Here is a 21,300-nt window from a genome sequence, read left to right as displayed (position 1 = left end):
GCTACCAAGTCAGGCTTTTACACTGATGTTGGGGTCCTCATGCTTGGACAACAAGCCTTTTACCCACTGAGCAACTCCCTGGTCTCCAGTTTGTTTTTGTTTAGCCATATATTTGTAAGTGAAAATGCCTGATTTGGGCAGCTTTTCAAGAATTCATTCTAACAATGACATGCATGAAGGTATACCATGAGGGCCCGGGTTAGCTGGTTGGTTTTGTTGCATCTCCTCTTTAGAAGTGATGTTCTCATTCCACATTAAAAACTGCATATTTTTTCACAGGCTGGTAAAAATACCAACTAGTGAAGGTCAATAAGAGCTAGTCTCCTGGCATGTGACAACATGGCTAAAGACATGCTGTGGTCTCTGTTCATTGCAGTGCACACTTGACTCTCTGGCCTCCAAGCATCAGCTGTGGCCACTTCTCCACAGCCGAAAGTCAGTGTTTAACAGTAATGGTTTTTACTTCAGTGAAGAAGTCGTATGAGTCCTTGGCTCCTTCTCTTCCTATTCCAGAGCTCTTCATACCACCAAATGGCAGGTTCAGTTCCCTGATGAGCCAGCAGTTGGTCCAGACCAAACCCGCCTGCAGCTTCTTAGCCACCCTGTGGATGCGGCCCACATTACTTGACCACACTGTAGCTGCCAGCCCATATTTAACACTGTTAGCTCTCTTAATCACTTCCTCTTCACTGTCAAAAGGGACAACACACGTCACTGGACCAAATATCTCTTCCTTCATGCAGCAGGACTCATCCTTAACATCTGTTATCACTGTGGGCAGCATGAAGTAGCCTGCCTGGTTCCTGACTGGAAGGCTCAGCTGGTCCACACCCTCACCACACAGAATCTGGGCCCCCTCGGCACGAGCTTTCATTACATAACTTCTGACCTGAGGAGATAAAAGCCATAATTGCAAACTTCTTACCATTTGGCATTTTACTCACATCAGCAGGAAATCAGTATTTTCTAGTGACTGAAAACCCATAGAAGGTCAGCGCTAAGGGCTGTAGGGTTATCCTCAGTTGCAAAACCTCAGGGCAGAGGAGTTCCCACCAGGATTTGCATATTTAGTCCTCAAGCAAAGGGCAGGGAGATTATTTCATGCCTAAGTTTCAGGCACTAATATAAGTGATTTCATGCACTGTCACTTAATTTTTTCTATACTTTATCTGCTATTTTTACCCCCAATTTGCTCACCATCTCATTGTGCCTCAGAGAGTATTAGGGTTCATGCAGCTAATAAACAAGAAAGCTTAATTCACACTCAGGCATATGCTGTAGTTAGGTACAAAACTGTGTATGTATATGTGTTTTGTGGGGGGACAGAGGTGTTCATTTTAAGAAGTTAGAAATTCCCTATAATGAAGGTGACAATGCTCTTACTTGACATTATAGGCTAACATGTAAAATGTCTGATGCCAGGAATGGATTACCTCTGCTGAAGTTACTGGACAAAGAGGTCTCATAAACCCACAAATATTACAGACTATTGCCTTTACTTTTGGCTTGTTATTCTCTAGAGTGTGACTCTATTACTGAAGACATCATATACTTGAGTCACAGAGCATGGAGAAATAAAGCTGTTTTTCACGTGGAAGCTTCATCCCTATTGGCTAGCTTTTATATGCACACCTCAAGAGAAGAAAAATAACCATACTATTATCCAACTGTGAACCCTGAAAGCTACAATGACAAGAACCTACCCAGATAGACATGCCCATTGGTGCAATATTGGCACAAATATCATGGGAGTAACCAACCATCTTCTGGTTGGATTTAATGTCTGCTCTACAAAAAAGAATTTTTATCTAGTACCAGTATCAGAGCCAAGAACCTGTGGCTAGACAGGTCACTGGCCCCAGGTGAGAATCTATTATTATTATTCTGTTAAAGAGACATAATATAGGATTAAGCTGACTCAATGATTTATTGTTTTACCATAGATTAGTACATCTCTCAAACTTCATCAGAAAAGGTTTTTTGTTTGTTTGTTTGTTTGTTTTTGAAGATGGTAATTAACACAGAGATCCACAACAGATTACAGTGCAGAGAAGAAGAAACTGAAGAGTGCTCAGTCATACATGGAACATCCATATCATACACAGCACCTCCTTGGGATCTTTGTGGGGGAGGGGAATGGGAAGACTGTGAGAGCTGCAGCCAGTGGTGACTAGACAGACTGTTTTCTAGACAAGACAAGGCAGATGCACATAGAAACTCCCAGCAGCGGCGATAGCATGTACCAGACCTGCATTAGCTCTCGTCAGTGAAAATTCCAGCATGGAGTAGTTCCACCCCTACCGGAGTAGCTATAGGTAACTGGTAACTGCCTGGAGAGGGAGAATTGGCTTTCTTAAGGGTGTGGCCCTGATAGATCAGCCACACACCCAAGAGTACATAGGCAGCACACTGGACTTGATGGGGTAACAACTGGAGACACAAATGTGGGTGGGAGTGGGATGGGGATAGAGCTTGGAAGAACCGGAATTGGGGGAAAGGATGAATGTGATCAAAACACACAGCATGGATTTCAGAAGACATAATAAAAAGTATTTTAAAGAAAGTGAGAAGTGAATATGTAAGATGTAAAGGCCCAGATGCCTTCAGTATCATAGCTTCCAGGAAAAGAAAGATATCTAATTTCTAGCCTTATTACTAATTATATTCTAAAAACAAATGTAGGCAATGCAGTGTAGCTGGATTATAATGTAAAATAAATTACGTCATAAGTTCACCCAGTGACTCAGAGAGGATGACATGAGTACTTTCTTGACCAGAGGCTGGGTGATTGAGTTTGTTTTCCATTTGGAGTCCATGCTGATTCATCCCAGCAAGAGAGTTGTTCAGAATTCATGCATTTAGAACCAGTTCCAAGTACTTTAAGCCAAGTACCAAAAAGAACATTTTCAAGGAAAATGGGTACCTTGAGTTTGTGGCATAAAGTTCTGGAGCCCAGAACACAGTGTTATCCACAGAGTGATTACTCTTCCTATGAATACTGTTCACTGCTGTGCCTCTTGAGATTGTCTAATCTCACACACAAAAGTGAATAAACTTGACCACTTTCTGCTCAAAGGAAGTGCAGGTTATATGTTGGCAGTGTTAAGAATCATGGAGAGAGCTGGAGAGATGGCTCAATGGTTAAGAGCACTTGAAGATCTTTACAAGGACCTGAGTTCAGTTCCCAGCACCCACATGATGGCTCACAACCATCCCTAGGATCTAACACCTTCTTCTGACCTTCTTAGGTGACAGGCAGGCATATAGTGCACAGACCCACAGGCAGACAAAACACTCATACACTTAAAACAAACCTAAAAAAGAAACGGGGTGGGGGGGAACAAAGCACTGGAAAGTGAGGGAAGGTCTAAGGAGTGTAGTTTTATATGGGATGGGCTGGAAAGGTCTCATTCAGAAGGAACTGTTTGCTCTAAGGATAGGGAAAGAGAAGCTCAAGCAAGTGTCTGAATGAGAAACAATTTTCCCTTACTGATAAGGGGGTACTGGATCCCTTGGAGCTGGAGTTACAGACATTTGGAGTTTCCCAATGTGGGTGCTAGAATCCAAAATCAGACATGAGTCACTTCTAGAACCCAAATCCCATTGAAACTCTTCTCCAACCCCTAAATAACTTTCTTCTTCTTTTTCTTCTTCTTTTTTCCTCCTTCTCCCCCTCTTGTTTTTTGTGTTTGTTTGTTTGTTTGTTTGGTTGGTTGGTTGGTTGGTTAGTTGGTTGGTTGGTTGGTTGGTTGGTTGGTTGGTTGGTTGGTTGGTTGGCCGGTTGGATTTTTTGTTTGTTTGTTTGAGACAGGGTCTCACTATGTAGCCCTGGCAGTCCTGGAACTCACTATGTAGACAAGGTTGGACTGGAATTCAAAGAGACCCACCTGCCTTTGCCTCTCCAGTTCTGGGATTAAAGGATTAAAGCCTGGGTTTCTCTTTAAATAAGAACTGTCTGGAACATACATGGCAGAGATTACTTACTTTCTCCAAATGTGCTTTACTTATCAAAGCACCCATGCTGGCTGATGGGTCAGAGGGCATTCCAACTTTCCACTTTCTGGTAGCTTCTACAAACCTCTTCAAAAATTCATTGTAGATCCTCCTCTGAACAAATATCCTGCTGGTACAGAGGCAGATCTCCCCCTGCAAACAGGGAAGACAACAATAAAGCTGGGGACATTCTTCTTCATGGAGAAATGCCTCATGTTTTTTGAGCACCTGCCATGTATTAGGCACTGGTCCAGGCAGTGAGATTCGGCTGTCAGTGGGACTAGTCCCTACCACACAGAACACATAATCTCACAGGAAGACAGACAAAACCACAAATAAACACCACTACATGATATGACTTCAGAGTTATCAAAACAATAGAACATTAGGCAAATGGCAAAATTGGGGATTTCAGTGAAGGAATTGGTGAGAAACACTCATAGAGTAGATATTTGAAAGGACTCTTGGTTAACATGAACGAGTTAGATAAGTAAAGACTAGAGGAGAGAGTTCCAGAGGTAAGAGTAGGGACCCTAGTGTGGGGCTGAGGCTGGCGTAGGTAACGAGGCAAGGAGGCGAGTGGGCTGAGGGCATGAGTGAAGGCAATGACACGCAGTGACTATGAGGGGAGTGGCTCACTCTCTCAGAGGCTCAGAAGGACTTTGCTTCACACTCAGCATCACTGAAAGGCAGCAGCAGCGTGACACGATATGATCAGATTTACATTGTGTGTGTGTGCATGCACATGTGTGAATGCATGTGATATATCAATGCATGTGTGTGCATGTGTATATACCCGTGTGTGCTTTTGTGTGTATGCATGTGTTTTTGTGTTGTGTGTATGTGTGTGCTCATGTGTACATGTATATTCATGTGTGTGTGGCATGAGTATATGTGTGCATGTGTATATGTCTGTGTGTGAGCGTATGTGGTTGTGTGTGTACATGTGGAAGCCACAGAACAACCTCAGGTGTTATTACTTGAGTTTTGTTTTGTTGTTGCTTGCTTGTGCTTTTGGATTTTGGAACAGGCTCTTTTCAGTGGTTCAGAGTTCTCTGAGTAGGCCCGTCTGACTGACCCATGAGCCAGAGGACCCACTGTCAGGCCTAGGACTACAGTGTGTGGCTGGCTTTCTTAGGTGGGCCCTAGTGGGTTGAACTCAGAATCTCGTGCTTGCATGAGAAGTTCTTTCCCAACTGTACTATCCCCTCTGACCCTGAAACTTACATTTCTAGATGATCATTCACAAAGTTGTTTGCAAAACAAAACCGGAAGGAAGTTAGAGTGAGGAATGAGGCACAAATTCCCAAAGCTCAAATAAGTGTAGATAGCTTGTCCTGGGGAGGCATCAACGGAAGAGGAGAGGGAAATAACTCCACTAATTCAACGCTCTTAAAGGAGTGTGGAACCCAAAAAGTGTAGGAGACCTGGGTGGATACACTAACCAGACAGTGTTTAGGAATACAGGTTAAACGTCGAGTCAGCAAGAACCGCTTATAGATCAGACACAGCTAGAAGGAAAAGAGCAAGAGCAGCTCTGACCCAGGCTCTGGGCTCTGCACCGCCCTGGATGGTATGCTTTTCTGTGGAAGGGCAGACAGGAGGCAACGGGAAGGCATTTTTCCAGTGGGGGGAGAGAGAGTGGGATCAAGAGTTCTGCTGTTCCAGTGCCAACTGCATATCTAAATAAAGATTCTGAGTGTTCAGAGGAAAGGTCCTGGTAGATTTTGGAGAGAGAAAAATCCTAACTGTTATTTAAATACAAATAGTTTACAAACCACATCTAAACACTTGAGAGCAAAATGTACAAAAGTATATGGATGCATAAATATTAATAACATTTTTCATCACATTTATATTTGGTGTTCACAACAATCCTAGGACCAGAATGCTTCTAATTATCTTGGTATTTGCACGAAGGGTTATTGTTCGAATTAAGCAGTTAATGTTCTGAAAAAGTGAATTCTTTTTCCAGCAGGGCCACTATCAGAACCATCTGCCTATGTGGCTTGGAAGATGGCCAAACACCTGTTGGATTCATTTGCATAAGTTCCCTATGCAAAAGGAGGGCATGGTGGTGAGACTTGAGAGTTTTAACAAGTTTCCCATCACCATCACTTAGTGCTAGGAAAATATAGGTTACACTGAGATCCTAGAAAGAATGACTCCAAAGGGAATGAGTGAAGAAAGACCTCAATCACTGAATTGCTATGCCATGCCAGGCACTGACTTGGATATTTTCTCCATAAAAATCCTGCAGTGTGCTGGTATTCTCAGGTCACAGTTAGGAAACCGAGTTTTGAATTAATATATGCCCAAGGTCACACTGAGAGTTTACCTCTCCCCTCCCCTGCTGAGAGTTTACCTCTCCCCTCCCCTGACGCCAATTATCTTCAATTAAGGGAGAAATATGCCCTGCCTGGAACTCTATCAGCTAAAGCAAATAAAGTAAGCTAAAGTAAGCTAAAGTTTCCTTAAAATTCATCTGTTGCCATGGTTTAACCATATTCTTTTTCCCTTTGATACCTTAAAACGCCCCTCTTCCTCAAAGGAAGGTTCATCGGTCCGAGCCGAATCCTAAAAGGATCCTGGTAGATGGGTAGCCCTAATCTGTGTCTCCTTGCTTAGCAGTGGCTACCTTATAACGACCTGTCCCTCTCACTTTCCCTCATCTCAGTTCTTAGAGTTTGTACCTCTCACATTGTCCTGATTGGCCCTTGATACACTAGTTTGTTTACGTGACATCTGCTCATTTTAATAATTAAATAATTTGTGTTACAACATTCAATTGTTCACCGATAGCCAAACACTGTATTTCTAGCCATTGTCTTTGGAAACTATGGTAAAGGAAATAACTATCATTACAATTATCACAAAAGTATTAATTGAAAGTCATGTTTGCCACTATTCACATTATTGTTAACGTAAAGAAATAGGGGCATCATTCCCATCTATGGGAAGCTGTTGCCCATGTTCTTACTCCTCTAGGAAGTAAGGTTGAAAAACCTGACAGAAAGGGCAGAGACCACAGAAATATCTGTGACGTAATAATAATAGAAATCGCAAAGGTGTCCTGAAGTTCTCTGTCACTCCAACTTGAATGTTGCAGGAAATGGGAACTTGGGGAGTAAAGGCATCAAGGATACTTTGGGGAGAGAAGAAAATCTACAGTAACAGGACATGTGGCTGCAAAGAGGAGACAGGAGGCTGTGCGGATAAAGAAATGGAAATGCTTTCAGTCATTGTACCCGTGGCTGGTACTTGATAAAAGTTGTGTGACTCAAGACAAGGAATTTGGCCAAAAAAAGCTGTGGCTGTACCAGGCCACTCCTGGGTGTTAGAATAACACTATAACTGATCCTACTTTCAGAAAAACACAAATATCAGGACCATTGCCAAACCCCCTGGACTTGGCCTTGTGAGGAAATAGATCCAACCTGACATGGACTTAGTAAGCGGGACTCATACCTGGTTGGCAAAGCTGGACCTAACGGTTGCTGGGATACACTCCTCCAGGTTGGCATCCTCAAAGATGATAGCAGGATTCTTGCCTCCCAGCTCCAGGGAGAGCTTCTTGCAGTGGGGGGCACTTAACTGGGTAATCCGCTCAGCTGTGGGCTGGCTCCCAGTGAAGGAAATCACTGGTACCTCTGGATGGGACACCAGGGCCTCACCAACCCTGGGCCCGGTTCCAAACACAATATTAATCACACCTGGTGGAACACCTGAAGGGAATAAATCAGCGATAGTAATTCTCCTGTGTTTATGGAGGACACCTGAAGTGACAAGCAGGCTCTCCTTTGGGAGTCCAAAAGCTGCCATGTGGGAAGAGGGTGGGGATGGTGGAGATTTTATGACTAGCTCGAGTTTAACAGCAAAGCCAGTGCTACAGAGTTACCTATATTTACAGAATCTGCCTGCTGGGGTTTCCCTGGGTGCTTTGGCCTGGAAAGATGCAGGGTAAAGGACATTCTGAGAAACTCATTCTATAATACTAAGCCTTGGGGGCTGATGTACCAGTACCATCAAGCAATCCCAACCCGGCCTTGGAACAGGAGCTTGCTCCAACTTGATACCTGGAAGTTGCAAATCAGGGTAACAGTGTTAAATAAACAGGTGTGTGGGTTTGCAGAGATGTGAAGACATCAATTATTTTGGCCCAGAGAGGCAGGAGAAGGCATCCCAGAGGGGGTAATTTTTGACTTGAGGTCCTGTGCCCATTGTTACATACAGCATCACCGCAACCCTAAATCATGCAACAAATACCAGGAACATGCAAACGCAGGTAGGCCTAAATCCACATGTATACATTTACCTCTTCTGTGATTAAATTCTTAGGGGAGGGGTGACTGTGCATGTGCCTGAGTGTGTATTCATGTGAATGTACATATAGGTAAAGGGCAGAAGTCAACCTCAATGTCATTCCTCAGAAGCCATCCTTTTAGAGACAGAGTCTTACATTAGCTTGGATCTCCTGGAGTAGGCTAGACTGGTTTCCTCGTGAGCATCTGAGATTGGCTTGCCTGCATCCCCAGCACCGAGATTACAATTGTGTACCACCATACCTGGCTTTTTTACATTCATTCTGCTGATTGAATTCAGACCCTCATGTTGTGCTTCAAGTATTTGACCATCTAAGCTATGTCCTCATCCATGAATTTCCTTACTTCCTTATGCCTGCCCTCCACTGACTTACTGGCTAAGGGCAGAAATGCTATCTGAATTTTGTTCTCCATTGTATGCCCTGGGCAACCAGTACATGATAACATTTATTGGCTGCTTAGTAAGTGTCAGCTATTGTTATTAGTAATCTGTAGTCATCCTCTATTATCTATGGACTTGTTAGTCACTTACGGTCTGAAATATATATCTTTACATTTAGAGAAAAAGTACTCTCACATCGCTTTTATTACAATATGCTGTCATACTTTTTGTGCTTTACCGTTAATTTCTCATTGTGCCTAACTTATAAGTTAAACTTTACCATAGGTCTATATGTATGCAAAAAAAAAACAAGATGTATAGAGAAACCAATGCCATCCACAATTTCAGGCATCCACTACAATCTGGAAACACATCTCTCACAATGGGAGATTACAGGCCAGTGTTTGACCTCACAACCCTTTAAGGAACTTACTATTATTAGTTCGCTTTACTGATGAGAAAGTTGGCAAAGTTAAGTAATAATCAGTAAATCTGGTCAGAGAAGGCTAACAAATGCTAGTGGATGAGAGTGAACCAACTGGTGTTCAGTGGCCAATGAGAAACAGATGATAAGTTGGAGAAGCTCCACCTGTTCAAATTGTGTCTGTATCTAGGGGCTTCTCAGGCTTTTCATGGGGCATCTGGGTCCAGCCCCTCTGTTCCCTCAAGTGACTATATATATAGCAGGTGCAGAAACCCTGCATGAAACACTTTGGGGACAGCCTGGGAGCGCTTGTCTCCTCCGCTTGCTCTGGGTTAAGCGTTCTCTCTTTTCAAATCTTCAAGATGCCGTCCCAGGCATCTCTCAGTTCAAAACCAGTCTGCAAAAATGTGTTCTTAAAGTATAGATACTGCTGTCACATTAATGACCTAAGATTTTCTGGAACTCCCTTCCAAGAAGCCACAGCATAAGCCTGGCCACTCTGAGGGGACAGTGAAGACCCCTCCCTAACACACACACAGCAGGTCCCTTAAGGGGACAGGTGGAAAGTCGGTGCTATGAGATAGGTGTCAGTCTTACTCCTAAGCACGCTGCCCATATTCATTATATGCATCTACTGAATCTAGTTTAGGTCAGCCTTGGTTCATAGGCCATGGCTAGAGGAGCTCTGGGTACCATGGGGAAGAGCAAAGCAGAGTCTAGAAGGAAAGCCAATGATAGGACAAAAACAAGGACAAGTTGCCCATCATCCATGCATGAGGCCTGCAGCTCCGATATGTGACATATGGGCAGATGGAGAGAAAGGGCATAAGCGCAGCTGTAATTAAATCCTCAAAGGCAAAAATGAACTGAGTCCTGTCTGAGTTTACTGTGATATTTCAACAGAGGCTGAGAGAAAACACAGGAACACTGTGTATGTCTCACCACGGGACAATGAGTCCATTCCACGGGACAATGAGTCCATTCCACAGGCTGACAGATTTCCACACATTAGCACTCTGATTGTTTGCCTGAGGTCTGATGTTAATGTGTTAAGAGGTAGCAACTTGTGTGATTTCTCAATGTCATCTGTCATTTGAGCCAAACGGTAACAACATTTTTGTACAGATATCTGCTCTCTAAACTCTTAAGAGACTCTGGTTGCCAGAGAAGAAAAACAATTTAGTTGACAAACAGCTATTGCAAAATAAAGACTGGGTTAAGTGGCTAGAAGATCAGTCAGGCACACACGAACACACAAGAATAAAGCTTTTTAAGGGCTAAGGTTTGATGAAGAGGCACAGCCCCTCCCCTGTTCCACTCTATGAACCCGCAGTCACCAAGCTGGCAAGAAATGGCTTGTGCCTATGTGCACACAGATTTGGTTTTGTGAAGAATGGAAATAGAAGGAAGTATGGGCACATTCTGGAAAATGGGAGAGGTAGGCAAGGTCTCATCTTCTAGGGGCCTAGGGCATCTCTATAGGCATCTCAAAGACTGGTTAGGTGGCCTCGTTCCTAGGGCTATAAGGACCAGCGCCATTCTCCAAAACAAGCCCAGATCTAACCTAGCATCAAAATCTGAAAAAAACAAAAACAAAACAAAACAAAAAACTAGCTAAACCTCTCTGGAGGCTAATGTATGTGCTTTTGCTTCTGAAGCATCCAGGAGAGAGGGAGGGGAGGGAGGGGAGTAGTAAGTGGGAAGAGAGGGAGGGAGGGGGACAGAAGGAGGGAGAAACAGGCTTCTACTTGCTGCCCATTCTATGGAGTCAGGAGAGCCCACCATGGCTTCTCAGTGCCAAAAGGCAGTAAACACATCCCATGTTGACACAGACAGAGGGTGAAAAATCTGTCTCCACCATTCCCATCCCAGCTGCAGGGTTACACAAGATGAGTACCCTAACAGAAAGTGCCTTTTCAAAGGTGACTTGCTGGGACCTAAATACTGAGACAATACCAGGCTTCTCCATGCAGGATTATATCCCAAATGGAGACAGGAAGGCAGCCTAAGTTTAACATTAAACTGTTAGCTGAAAGAGAGTGAAGAACAAATGGGTGCATGTTGATGAGTGGCCATGGCCTATCCACTTTTGCCCCAAAAGCTGGGGGACGTATATTAAACCCCTTGAAAATGGCTGAGTCTACTAGGCGTTGTTCAGCTACATGAACTCCAGTAATACCCAAGCTCAAACTTGAAGTGACTGTTGATGGTAATATCTTAAACTAGGCATTATCGGGTCTCTCAAAGCCTGCAGTATTTACTCCACAGCCTTCAGCCATTGGGGCGATGCTGTTGTCCAATGGCATCCTGCTGAAGTTAAAGAGGGGGGGGGGGAAAGGGACAGTGGAGAACTGCTGGGGGTGAAGGCATGCATGGCCAGAAGGTAGCGAGCTCACACTGAAAAGACAGCACCGAGTCAGTGCCGAATGAACGTGGCTTCCGGCAGTCTGGTCCTAGCTCTGTGCCTCCTCCCCATCCCCACACCCTGTTACCTGCTTTGTCCAAGAGTTTACACAACATCCACGCAGTCACAGAGGTCAGCTCACTGGGCTTGGCTATCACGGTATTCCCAGCAGCAATGGCTGGAGCTATCTTCCAGGTCAGCAGGTAGAGCGGCAAGTTCCAAGGGCTGATCAAACCAGCTGAGGGACAACAAGAGGAGCACAGCCATGATGGCAGTTCCTCAGAGACAGGCCAGCTGGGTGGCGTCTCTAGTAGAATGCTCTGCTGCCCGGAAAACCCAAACTTCACTTACTGGTGGCCAGCTTCAGGAAAGTTATTCTAAAACAGTACAAGGAATTTTCTCCTTACAACAGCAAGGTCAGTGCATTTCCTGTCCTCCTGGTGAGCCACGGTCATAACTGGGAACCACAGAAATGCAAGCTCCAGGGATAAAGGCTGCTGTCAATATGTTTGAATAGAACGCATATTGAAATCTGTACACTGATCTTAATTTTTATTTTTATTGGGTCTTGAGGCAAGGTTTCTCTTTCTAACAGTCTTGGCTGTTCCGGAACTCTCATTGTAGAGCAGGCTGGCCTCGAACTCACAGAGATCTGCCTGCCTCTGTCTCCCAAGTGCTGGGATTAAAGGCGAAGGCCACCACCGCCCAGCTGCTCGTTATAAAGGAAGTCTTGTCCCAGTGCAGTACTAAGCAGTGAGGTTGTTTTCCCTGCTGGGCATCTCCACCTCTGTCTCTAACCTGCTGTCACGGAGACATTAAAACTCACTTCGCTGAATTACGTGTGTACCAGGCACGAAATGACTGAATGTTCCTCTAGGGAACAATTATGCTGGTGGACTCTGACATACAATCTGTGATATACACCATGGTAATGTAGATGATCTTAAAATCAAATTCTGTCTACATTTTCAACTATGTTCTGACCATGTAGGTTTGCTGGATAACAACACACCTAACTTCTAGCAGGTACATACAGTCCAACCTTAGGTCTCTGTGGCACAATGCTGTCGTCTACCAAGTTCACACGCATGCAATTAGTTAACTTCAAAAATGGCCGAAGAATCTCACGGTATTTTAAATAATTTATAATTTTGTGTATTAGGTCCCATTCACATCTTGAGCCATGGTTGGGCTAGGTGGAATGTATCTCTATGTACTATTCTTAAACTGTCCAGTTTCCACCTACAGCCTGCATGGATAGAATGTCTCCCTTATGAATTAAAAAATGCTGTGAGTTCGAGGTCAGCCTGGTCTATAGAACTAATTCCAGGACAGGCAGGGATACACAGAGGTACCCTTTCTTGAAAAAAAAAAAAAAAACTAAAAAAAAAAATTCACTTTATTTTATATTTTGTCCTCTGGAAGTAAATATATTTTATAGTACTAACTTTCTCATAGAAAAATCTGTTCTTTAAGAGTAACAGAATGTTTGCAACAAAATATATCCATACACTTCTTAGTAAGCGATTAAAGCTTCCCACAGATGCCTTGGGAAATAATTTCTAGAAGGTCTCAGGACTCAAGACAGTGAAATGTTTCATTTGCTTCCTTTTTGTTGTCCTAATATTTTATCTGGTAAAACATGGTGTTTCTTCTCAAGGGAAACAGTGACATCTACTGATTATATTTAGTCATTTCAGACACTTTTATGTTAATCAAAGGGCAAGAGGCAAAAGGTTAACTCTTATTCACCAGACACCTGACATTACTTGAAGGAACATATACTCATTTCTTTATTGTGTATTTTTTTTTAAGACAGGGTCTTGTCCAGGCTAACCCCAAACTCATTGTGTAACCAAGGATAACCTTGTACTTTTATTTTTTTTTAAGAAAAACATTATTATTTTCCTTTAAAAAGAAAATTATTTCTGTGCATTGGTGCTTTGCCTGCCTGTATATCTAAATGAGAGCTTATGTGCATGCTGGGAATTGAACCGTGGTCCTTCTGGAAGAGCATCCAGTGCTCTTAACCACTGAGCCATCTCTCCAGCCCCAGCCTTGTACTTCTGATCACCCCGGCCTCCCCTGTCCAAGTGCTGGAACGAGGCAGCACAGCCAGCTAACTAGATAGAGACTTATTAACTGACTCAAATGTCTTATATTACTGAGTCCTGTAAAGAGAAAAGTGAACTATTTCCCTGGCTTTTCAGAACACTGAAGCTTGAAGAAGATACAGCCCTGCAGTCTAAACAAGGCACTGTCTGGATTTGTTGTTTTCTTATTTTAATTGTAAGCAAGAAGACACTTCTGACATCACCCCGTTTCCCTGTGATCATCCAAGACAAGGATTCTGGAAAAGGCAGAGAATTTGATACAAGGAGAATGGACTAGAAATCATTTTTAAAGGCAGTGAATTTTCAGTAAAAGGAAAAAACTCAGCCTCTGTGTTTCCTTAGTCTGTCCCTAGTAAACATTCCTCCAGAATTCTCTGAACGTTCTGATACAAGTTTTCCTGAGAACACCTACCGATTCCCACAGGGGTGCGAACAGTGTAGTGCATACAGCTCAGGTGGTCCATTTGCGTGCACTCCGACGTGTGATGCACGATGGAGGATGCAAAGAACCGAAAGTTCTGAGCTGCCCGAGGGATGTCCATGGTCCTCGCCAGGGTGAGGGTTTTCCCTGTAGGGAGTGAACAACATAAAAGGCTGCCTGTGTGTTTCCCGTGGAGTTAGCGCTGACCTCTGTTGCCTGTCATCTGTCACCGTGCTCATTTCCAGCCCACAGTGGGCGCTTCTTTTACCTCACAGAGTACATGCTGGTTGGATCAATCGATGAAATATTTAGGCGTAAGGTTACAGAGTGAGGTGGAGAGGCCTAAAATAGAGCCAGAACATCCTTGCTATGTGAATACCTCCCGGCTTTCTTCACGAAGCTACCAGATGCCACCATTTCACCCACACGGGCTCTCCTGTGTTAGCAGCTTTGAAATGACAGGGTTGAAATATTGTTAAAATAGCGAAATGTTCACATCACATATAAATGTGTGAGCTATATTAAACATCCTCCAAACACAGAATGGTCATCAAAAGAGCTAGTGTGAACCTCAACACAGGATGCTGGTTTCGGGAGGGGGCAGGAGGGAGTCTACTTGAACTTCTCTCAGTACCGTTCAGTGACAAAGTGAGATGGCTGCCCCCAGACAGGAGCCAAAGGAACTGGCAATCCTCCTGCCTCAGCCCCAGCCTCCCCAGTGCTGCTATCACACGTGTCCACCACACTGGGGACCTGTCTGCTGCTTCCTAACTTTAGGTTAGCTTATGGCAGGCACATTTTAATACCACACGACTCCTCCTGAAAGACATTATGTATGCAATCTATATATTCACTCTATCCCCATGCGTTTGGGAAGGAGTGAATAGTGACAATACATCAGCAAACTAGCCACTCTTCAGATTGTCTTTACCTGGGGACCCTCTGAACACAACAGGCAGATGGCATGGACACCCACCCCTAGTTCTTCTGAGCTCCCCATATCCATACTCTGCTGTGGATCCTTGCCGCTCCTCCCACTAAATTGGCAGAGTGTTTTCCCCCATCATTTAGCTTTGGGTTCAGCCACTGGCTCGGGGCAGAGCATGTCACCCACATAACTTGGCTTTCTGCATCCTGCATTGTTTTGGCCTCCATCTCTATTGCTGTCTTGATAAGCAAGTGTGTAGGCCAGCTTGACACCTCAGACAGGATGATATGACTAACTTGCCTTTAGCAAAAGGCTAGAGATTATCTGACAAACTAGAATGAGGGTGCTAGCAGCCAATACCTGCATATGTACTGCAGTTTTCATGGGTGTATAGTAGGACACACCTGTACTCAAGCCCAGTCACTGCTGGTTAAAGATCTCGGAAGGCAGACATGCCTGCCAGGGACACCCCCTCACCTTGGTCTTTAGACTCAGCCTGGGCTAACTCCTCCAGGGACTGCTCCAATAAGTCAGCCAGCCGGTTCAGGACCACAGAACGCTCCTGGGGACTCTGAGATGACCAGGCAGGGAAGGCCTCTCTGGCAGCCTCCACGGCAGCTTCAATCTTTGAGGAACAAAGAAGAGTTGGACACTTTAGCACTACGGCTCCCGAGGACCCTCCGCATCCAGAATCTGTGGCTCCCTTCATGTCTGATGGTCATTCTGCCTGATTTCAGCTATTCGACATGTCCTAGTGCTAAACTACACACAAAATAGACAACACAGGTATTTGCGTAACCATCAAACAGCACAAAAACAAAGGAAGGGTTATTTTGTTCTCCATTCTGCTGTCCTCAGGCAAATCTGACCATCTGAGTTCTGAGTCATTGCCACCACAGGCTCCCGGTGATCAGCAGCTGACCACGTGAAACCAAGTGCCAAAGCCTATCCTCCTGTCTGCTGAACCCCTTCCGAATTTAGTCTCAGAGCCAACAGCAGGTCGACTGGACCAGACTCTAGCATGAACAGCTAGAAGCCCAAAGACAAGCCTAAAGATGCCCCACCTCCTGTGAACAAGGCAGCCCCAGTGGTACCAGAGATGGGATGCAGGATCAGTGAGTGGTACCAGGGATGGGATGCAGGGTCTCTGTGGTACCAGGGATGGGATGCAGGGACTCAGTGGTATCAGGGATGGGATGCAGGGTCTCAGTGGTACCGGGGATGGGATACAGGGTCTCTGTGGTACCAGGGATGGGATGCAGGGTCTCAGTGGTACCGGGGATGGGATGCAGGGTCTCAGTGGTACCAGGGATGGGATGCAGGGTCTCAGTGGTACCAGGGATGGGATGCAGGGTCTCAGTGGTACCGGGGATGGGGTGCAGGATCAGTGGTACCAGGGATGGGATGCAGGGTCTCAGTGGTACCGGGGATGGGATGCAGGGTCTCAGTGGTACCAGAGTTGTGATGCAGGGTATCAGTGGTACCAGGGATGGGATCCAGGGTCTCAGGTAAGTCCAAACAGCTGTTCACCAGCTCCTCTGATGGTGAACAGGCAGAATGACTGACTAGTCAGCAGTTTCAAAGGGTAGCCAAAGAGCTGACATATGATTCTGATCTGTCCCGTATGAAGAAACTACAACGGTCAACAGTGATGTGGCAGCAATTTCATTAGCAAATGGACAAAAGATGTGAGCAAATACTTCACAAAAGATGCATGCCCAAGATACATAAGGACACGAAAAAGTCCAGTCGGTAGCCATAGGGAAATGTGCATGCAGCCAATTTCAGCAATTGAAAGATCCTGGGCTGCGAGTGTGGCTTGGAAATACAGCACTTCACTGGCATGTCCAATGCCTCAGTTTGACCACCAGAACCACAAGAAAAAGAGGGGGCCAAGGGATAAAACAAAACGCTGGCAGTACAGAATGCTGGGGAGGGTGCTGTAAAACAATCACTGTCACCCCCTGCTGGTGGGAATGAGAAAGACAGGTACTCAGGTAGAATGTGACAGTGCTAGAACTTAGTCAGGAACTCTCTCCTGGGCATTTACCCCGAGAAATGAGGTCCTACTTTCATAGAAAACAATAGTATACAGGAGTGTTTATAGCACCAGTAGTCATAGCAGCCCCAAACTGCAAGCCACCAGCTCCACTTTGGTGGTGAATGGTAGCCGACCGTGGCCCATCCGTGCTGGTTCCATACTTCTCCGCATTGAAAGGAGCAAGCTGCTGTTTCATGGGATGTCCCGGAGGGATCCACAGAGTGACAGAAGTGTGACTTCACCAAGGCACCTTTTCACTTCAGAGATAAAGCAATTACAGCCCAGAGGCCTAAGTCAGGCTGGCAGAATGGGGATCCAGGAGAGGATAAGGCTGCCTGGCAAGGGACTGAGCATAGCCATTGTCTCTCACAACATGCATTTGTAAGGTAGGTCAGATGCTCAAGCTTCCAATTCAGAGGCCAGGCATAGAGGGGAGCTGGGGGCGGGGAGGGGAATGCACACCATCGTACCAAGGTATCTACAATTCAGCCATCAAGTAACTTGGAAGAGGTGATTTTAATTTTAAAAGATAAGAATTTTCAATCATTTTCCAAAGAATGCACCATTTTGGATCTAGCATGGGAAAGAAAATTGGTCTAGATGTGTCCAATCCCCAATGCTCTTAATTCAGTGCTAACAGTTTGTGAAGTCTAACGTTCTCTGTGTGAGCGCATCCTAGGTCTGTTCCTGGCACCGGGAGTGACTAACCCCATCAGTCTAATGACTAACCCCATTCACTGATAATTTGCATATCTGAAGGACTATAACCAAAACCACAAAGTCCTTAATTTCTCTTAAAACTCCACACTGGAGTTTTGTGTGCTGTTCTGTAATAAGAAAGATCACATAACTTGGCAGAGGTCGCAGCTACTAAGTGGCAGTGTGGGGATTCAAAACCAGTTTCTGTGGGCCCCAAGTCCGTTAACTCACACACTATAGCACTGTGGTTCTCAACCTTCCTAATGCTGCATAAATGTATTTTTGTTGCTACTTCATGATTGTAATCTTGCTACTATTATGAATCGTGATGTAAATATCTGATAGATCTGATATATGACCCCTGTGTTGAACATCCGAGGGTTGAGAACCATTTCTGGGGCATAGCAAGTGTCTTTGCCCCGCCCACAGAAGAGGCCTCTATTGGAAAAGCTAGAGTGCAGAACTGAAAAGGACAAACACACGGAAACAGATATGCCCTCTTGTGGCCAAAATGTGAAGCACACAGAATGCATCTGAGTGCTTTTCTGCCCTGGTCTAGTTTGCAGATTAATATCTCACTTTGCTGCTTCTCCTCCTCTCCCTCTCTCCCTCTCCCCCTCCCTCTTCCTCTTCCCCTCCCTCTCTCCCTCTGTCCCTCTTCCTCCCCCTCCCTCTCTCTCTCTCTCTCTCTCTCCCCACAGCATTTGTGGAACACAGACTATTTGTAAACTGAATTGCTATACATAGTATGGTAGTTAAAAGTACATGTAGCTGTTTATTCTACTTCCTGAAGAAATGTGAGTGATTACCACACTACCTGCATTTAGTAGATTTGTTATTTTTAGCATCACTTTGGAAAGATCCGAGACTGGGAAGGGTGGAGAAGACAAGGCTAGATTTCTCATGTGGCCATTTGCTGTCATTAGAAGCAAACAAAATTGCCAGTTACAATTTAACTAACAAGTTATCCAATATTTGTAAACTTTAGTACATAAGTCTAAAGTGATATTTTTCTTCTAGATCAATTTAAAAGATCAATTTAAAGTTTAACAATGAAGAAAAAAAGCTGAATCTTTGAAGAAAAAAAACTTTGCATATAGGAAGGCTGAAATTATAACCTAGTTAGTTCTTTGTGCCTTAAAAAGAATAAACAATATTCACTTGGTAACTACATAATCAGCCACACTTATCACACTAGATAATTTTTATTCTCTGTGCAATAATTCATAACTAATCAAATATATTTTAGGTATTGTTCCAAATTCCCCAAGAGAACTTAATTCCTCATAACTAAACAGAAAGGGGACAGGAAAGGAATATGAACCATTAAATATTTTTTAAAAAAATAACTAAGTATAATGAAAAAACACAAGAATTTAATTTTTGGTTTCATTACTCAAATGGCTGGTTGGCTTTGTTTCACTGGGCATTTTTAGAGATACGGGGAACTATTGGATGATAGTCTAAAATAAAGTACTGGGATTTTTGTGTTGCTCTAAACTGAAGTTTTTAAAACTTATTTTTATAAATCCAAGAGCTAATGGATACTTTGTAGAGAAAGGATGCACTAAATACCTCTTACAGCCTGAGAATTACAAAAATTAAAACCAACAACGCCCAGAGCTGTTAAGTTGGCAAACAACAACTTTCTTCTGTCCATTGAAAGCCCGGAGCTGTTCTGACCTACACCTGTCCTGTCATAAGTACCTCACGAACCTCTAAATCTCCCCCCCCCCCCCCGTTTCCTTTCAGAAAATAGGTTTTCACAATTTGTCACCACAGCAAATGCATTTGTTTTCTGAGTGGGTAGACTCACCTCTTCTTTCCCACTGTTGGGAACTTTGCAATACACTTCCCCGGTTGATGGATCATACGAATCTATGTAAGAGCTACATGGTAAAAATTTTCCACCTATGAAGTTTTCCAACATCAGAAGTTCCTTTCTTCCAGCAGCCATGTTAGGGAGAATGCTCTTCAGCCTTACAGAAGCTTCCTGTGACTGTCCTCAGGACTTTGTTCGGACACCCTCACCCAGCCCGTGCCCTCATTTACATACCATGGACCAGGAGTCCTGCTGCTCTCCAGAATATTCCAGATTCCAAAATCAGGAGAGTTCTTGAAGGTGAATGTTGGTCCATTATGAGAAATGGATTATGTGTTAAACTAACTTTGTTATGCATTCACAGGCTCTTCTGATCACCCTTTCAAATCAACAGTGCTTATGTGGATGACTTCACCGCAGTCACACAGTGTCTACTGTTTAAACATTAAGTGCAAAGCCATTCTCCCTATTCCCTCCTTCCTGGAGAGGTTAGACAGTGTCCACGGTCGTCCATGAGCGAGGGATGAACCTTTCCCCTTCCCTTTCTCACCCATGCCTCAGCACCTTGACCCTGCAGACAGATGGAGGACAGAATCCGTGCCCATTGCTCATCTTTGTTCTCGTCTTAGCTGCCCTCTCCCTCAGATTTGTCCTCCATCCCAAACCAGGGCTGCAGTGATAGCTCACATATCCTAGATGTCATGAAAATGGATCGACATACAGAACAAACTATAGACTCTTGTCCAGTTCTACAAACTGGTAAGATAAATGAGCCTAGCAGAGATTCATGGTCTGTAATAAAAGCAACCTGTATCAGAGAGAACAATTGGCCATGCATGTATTAACAGGTGTTAGATTCATTGTTAATCATGATATGGGGACCACAGAAAGGCTCCATGTTGGATAATTGGACTACAGCATATTGTAAACTTCAATATTAGTCTGGAGATGTAAAAAGCACTCATGCTCCCTCTCTAGCCCAGTACACAGAACCTTCTTGGAGCAATTTGCCCTTGTCACCCTGTCAGTATGCCTACTTTGAGTCTAGTGATTTCCCTTCAACAAATCTTTCCCTTAAAAATATATGATCCCAGACAAGATGATGTTTCAAGACATCCTATTTTTTTGCTGAGAGAAAAAAAAAGTCATGACTTGACTAATATAGCAATTCATTGGAATAAGGAATATTATTTTAGACATTAGAAGGATGTGCTACTGACAAGCTTAGTGTGCTACTTAGTCCCAGCTTCCTCAGAAGGCTGAAGCAGGAGTATGGATCCCTTAAGTCCAAGAAGTTGAGACCAGCCTCCAGCCTGGGAACCATTGCAAGACCCTACCTTAGAGAGAGAGGAGAGAGAGAGGGGGGGAGAGAGGGAGAGAGAGAGAGAGAGAGGGAGGGAGAGAGGGAGAGAGAGAGGGAGAGAGGGAGAGGGAGGGAGAGAGGGAGAGAGGGAGAGAGAGAGGGAGGGAGAGAGGGAGGGAGAGGGAGAGAGGGAGAGGGAGGGAGAGAGGGAGAGAGGGAGAGAGAGAGAAAGAAAAAGCCTGTGAAAGGGTATGTTGGTGAGAGGAAAACTCACTGAATGATGACTAATGTGTGGTACAGTCTGTGTGTGGCTGTACAGTTGAGGGCATTGAGGTAGAGGGGCCCAAGTTTTCTTTTTCACCCCACACTTTATTGTGTCACTAATATTGTGACAGCCTCATGCTCCACCGCTACAGCAGGGATTTCGTGGCTGGATGGTAGAAATCA

The 21,300-nt window shown here is 44.4% G+C and overlaps 1 protein-coding gene across 1 annotated transcript; it reads right to left on the bottom strand.

Annotated features, from left to right (window-relative positions):
- Window positions 1-346: 346 nt before the first annotated feature.
- Aldh8a1 (aldehyde dehydrogenase 8 family member A1) lies at window positions 347-19,790 on the bottom strand. Its single transcript, XM_051175375.1, has 7 exons — window positions 19,545-19,790; window positions 15,466-15,613; window positions 14,052-14,207; window positions 11,614-11,763; window positions 7,462-7,718; window positions 3,985-4,146; window positions 347-889 (listed from the first exon to the last, which is right to left on the bottom strand). The coding sequence occupies exons 1-7, from the start codon at window positions 19,683-19,685 to the stop codon at window positions 437-439; spliced, it is 1,467 nt and encodes a 488-aa protein (XP_051031332.1). The 5' UTR covers window positions 19,686-19,790; the 3' UTR covers window positions 347-436.
- Between the last annotated feature and the right edge of the window lie 1,510 nt (window positions 19,791-21,300).

This window comes from Phodopus roborovskii, unplaced genomic scaffold, assembly GCF_943737965.1.
Source record: "Phodopus roborovskii unplaced genomic scaffold, PHOROB, whole genome shotgun sequence".
Lineage (NCBI taxonomy): Eukaryota > Metazoa > Chordata > Mammalia > Rodentia > Cricetidae > Phodopus > Phodopus roborovskii.
This window is presented reverse-complemented; position numbering and strand designations above follow the sequence as displayed.

What these genes read in the sequence shown, in the direction of transcription:
- Aldh8a1 (XM_051175375.1), bottom strand. Translation starts at nt 19,685, where the DNA reads ATGGCTGCTGGAAGAAAGGAACTTCTGATGTTGGAAAACTTCATAGGT. An exon ending in GGCTGAGTCTAAAGACCAAG is followed by an intron (nt 14,208 to 15,465) that starts GTGAGGGGGTGT and finishes CACTCCCTACAG; the next exon opens with GGAAAACCCTCACCCTGGCG. An exon ending in GTAAAGCACATTTGGAGAAA is followed by an intron (nt 890 to 3,984) that starts GTAAGTAATCTC and finishes TTATCTCCTCAG; the next exon opens with GTCAGAAGTTATGTAATGAA.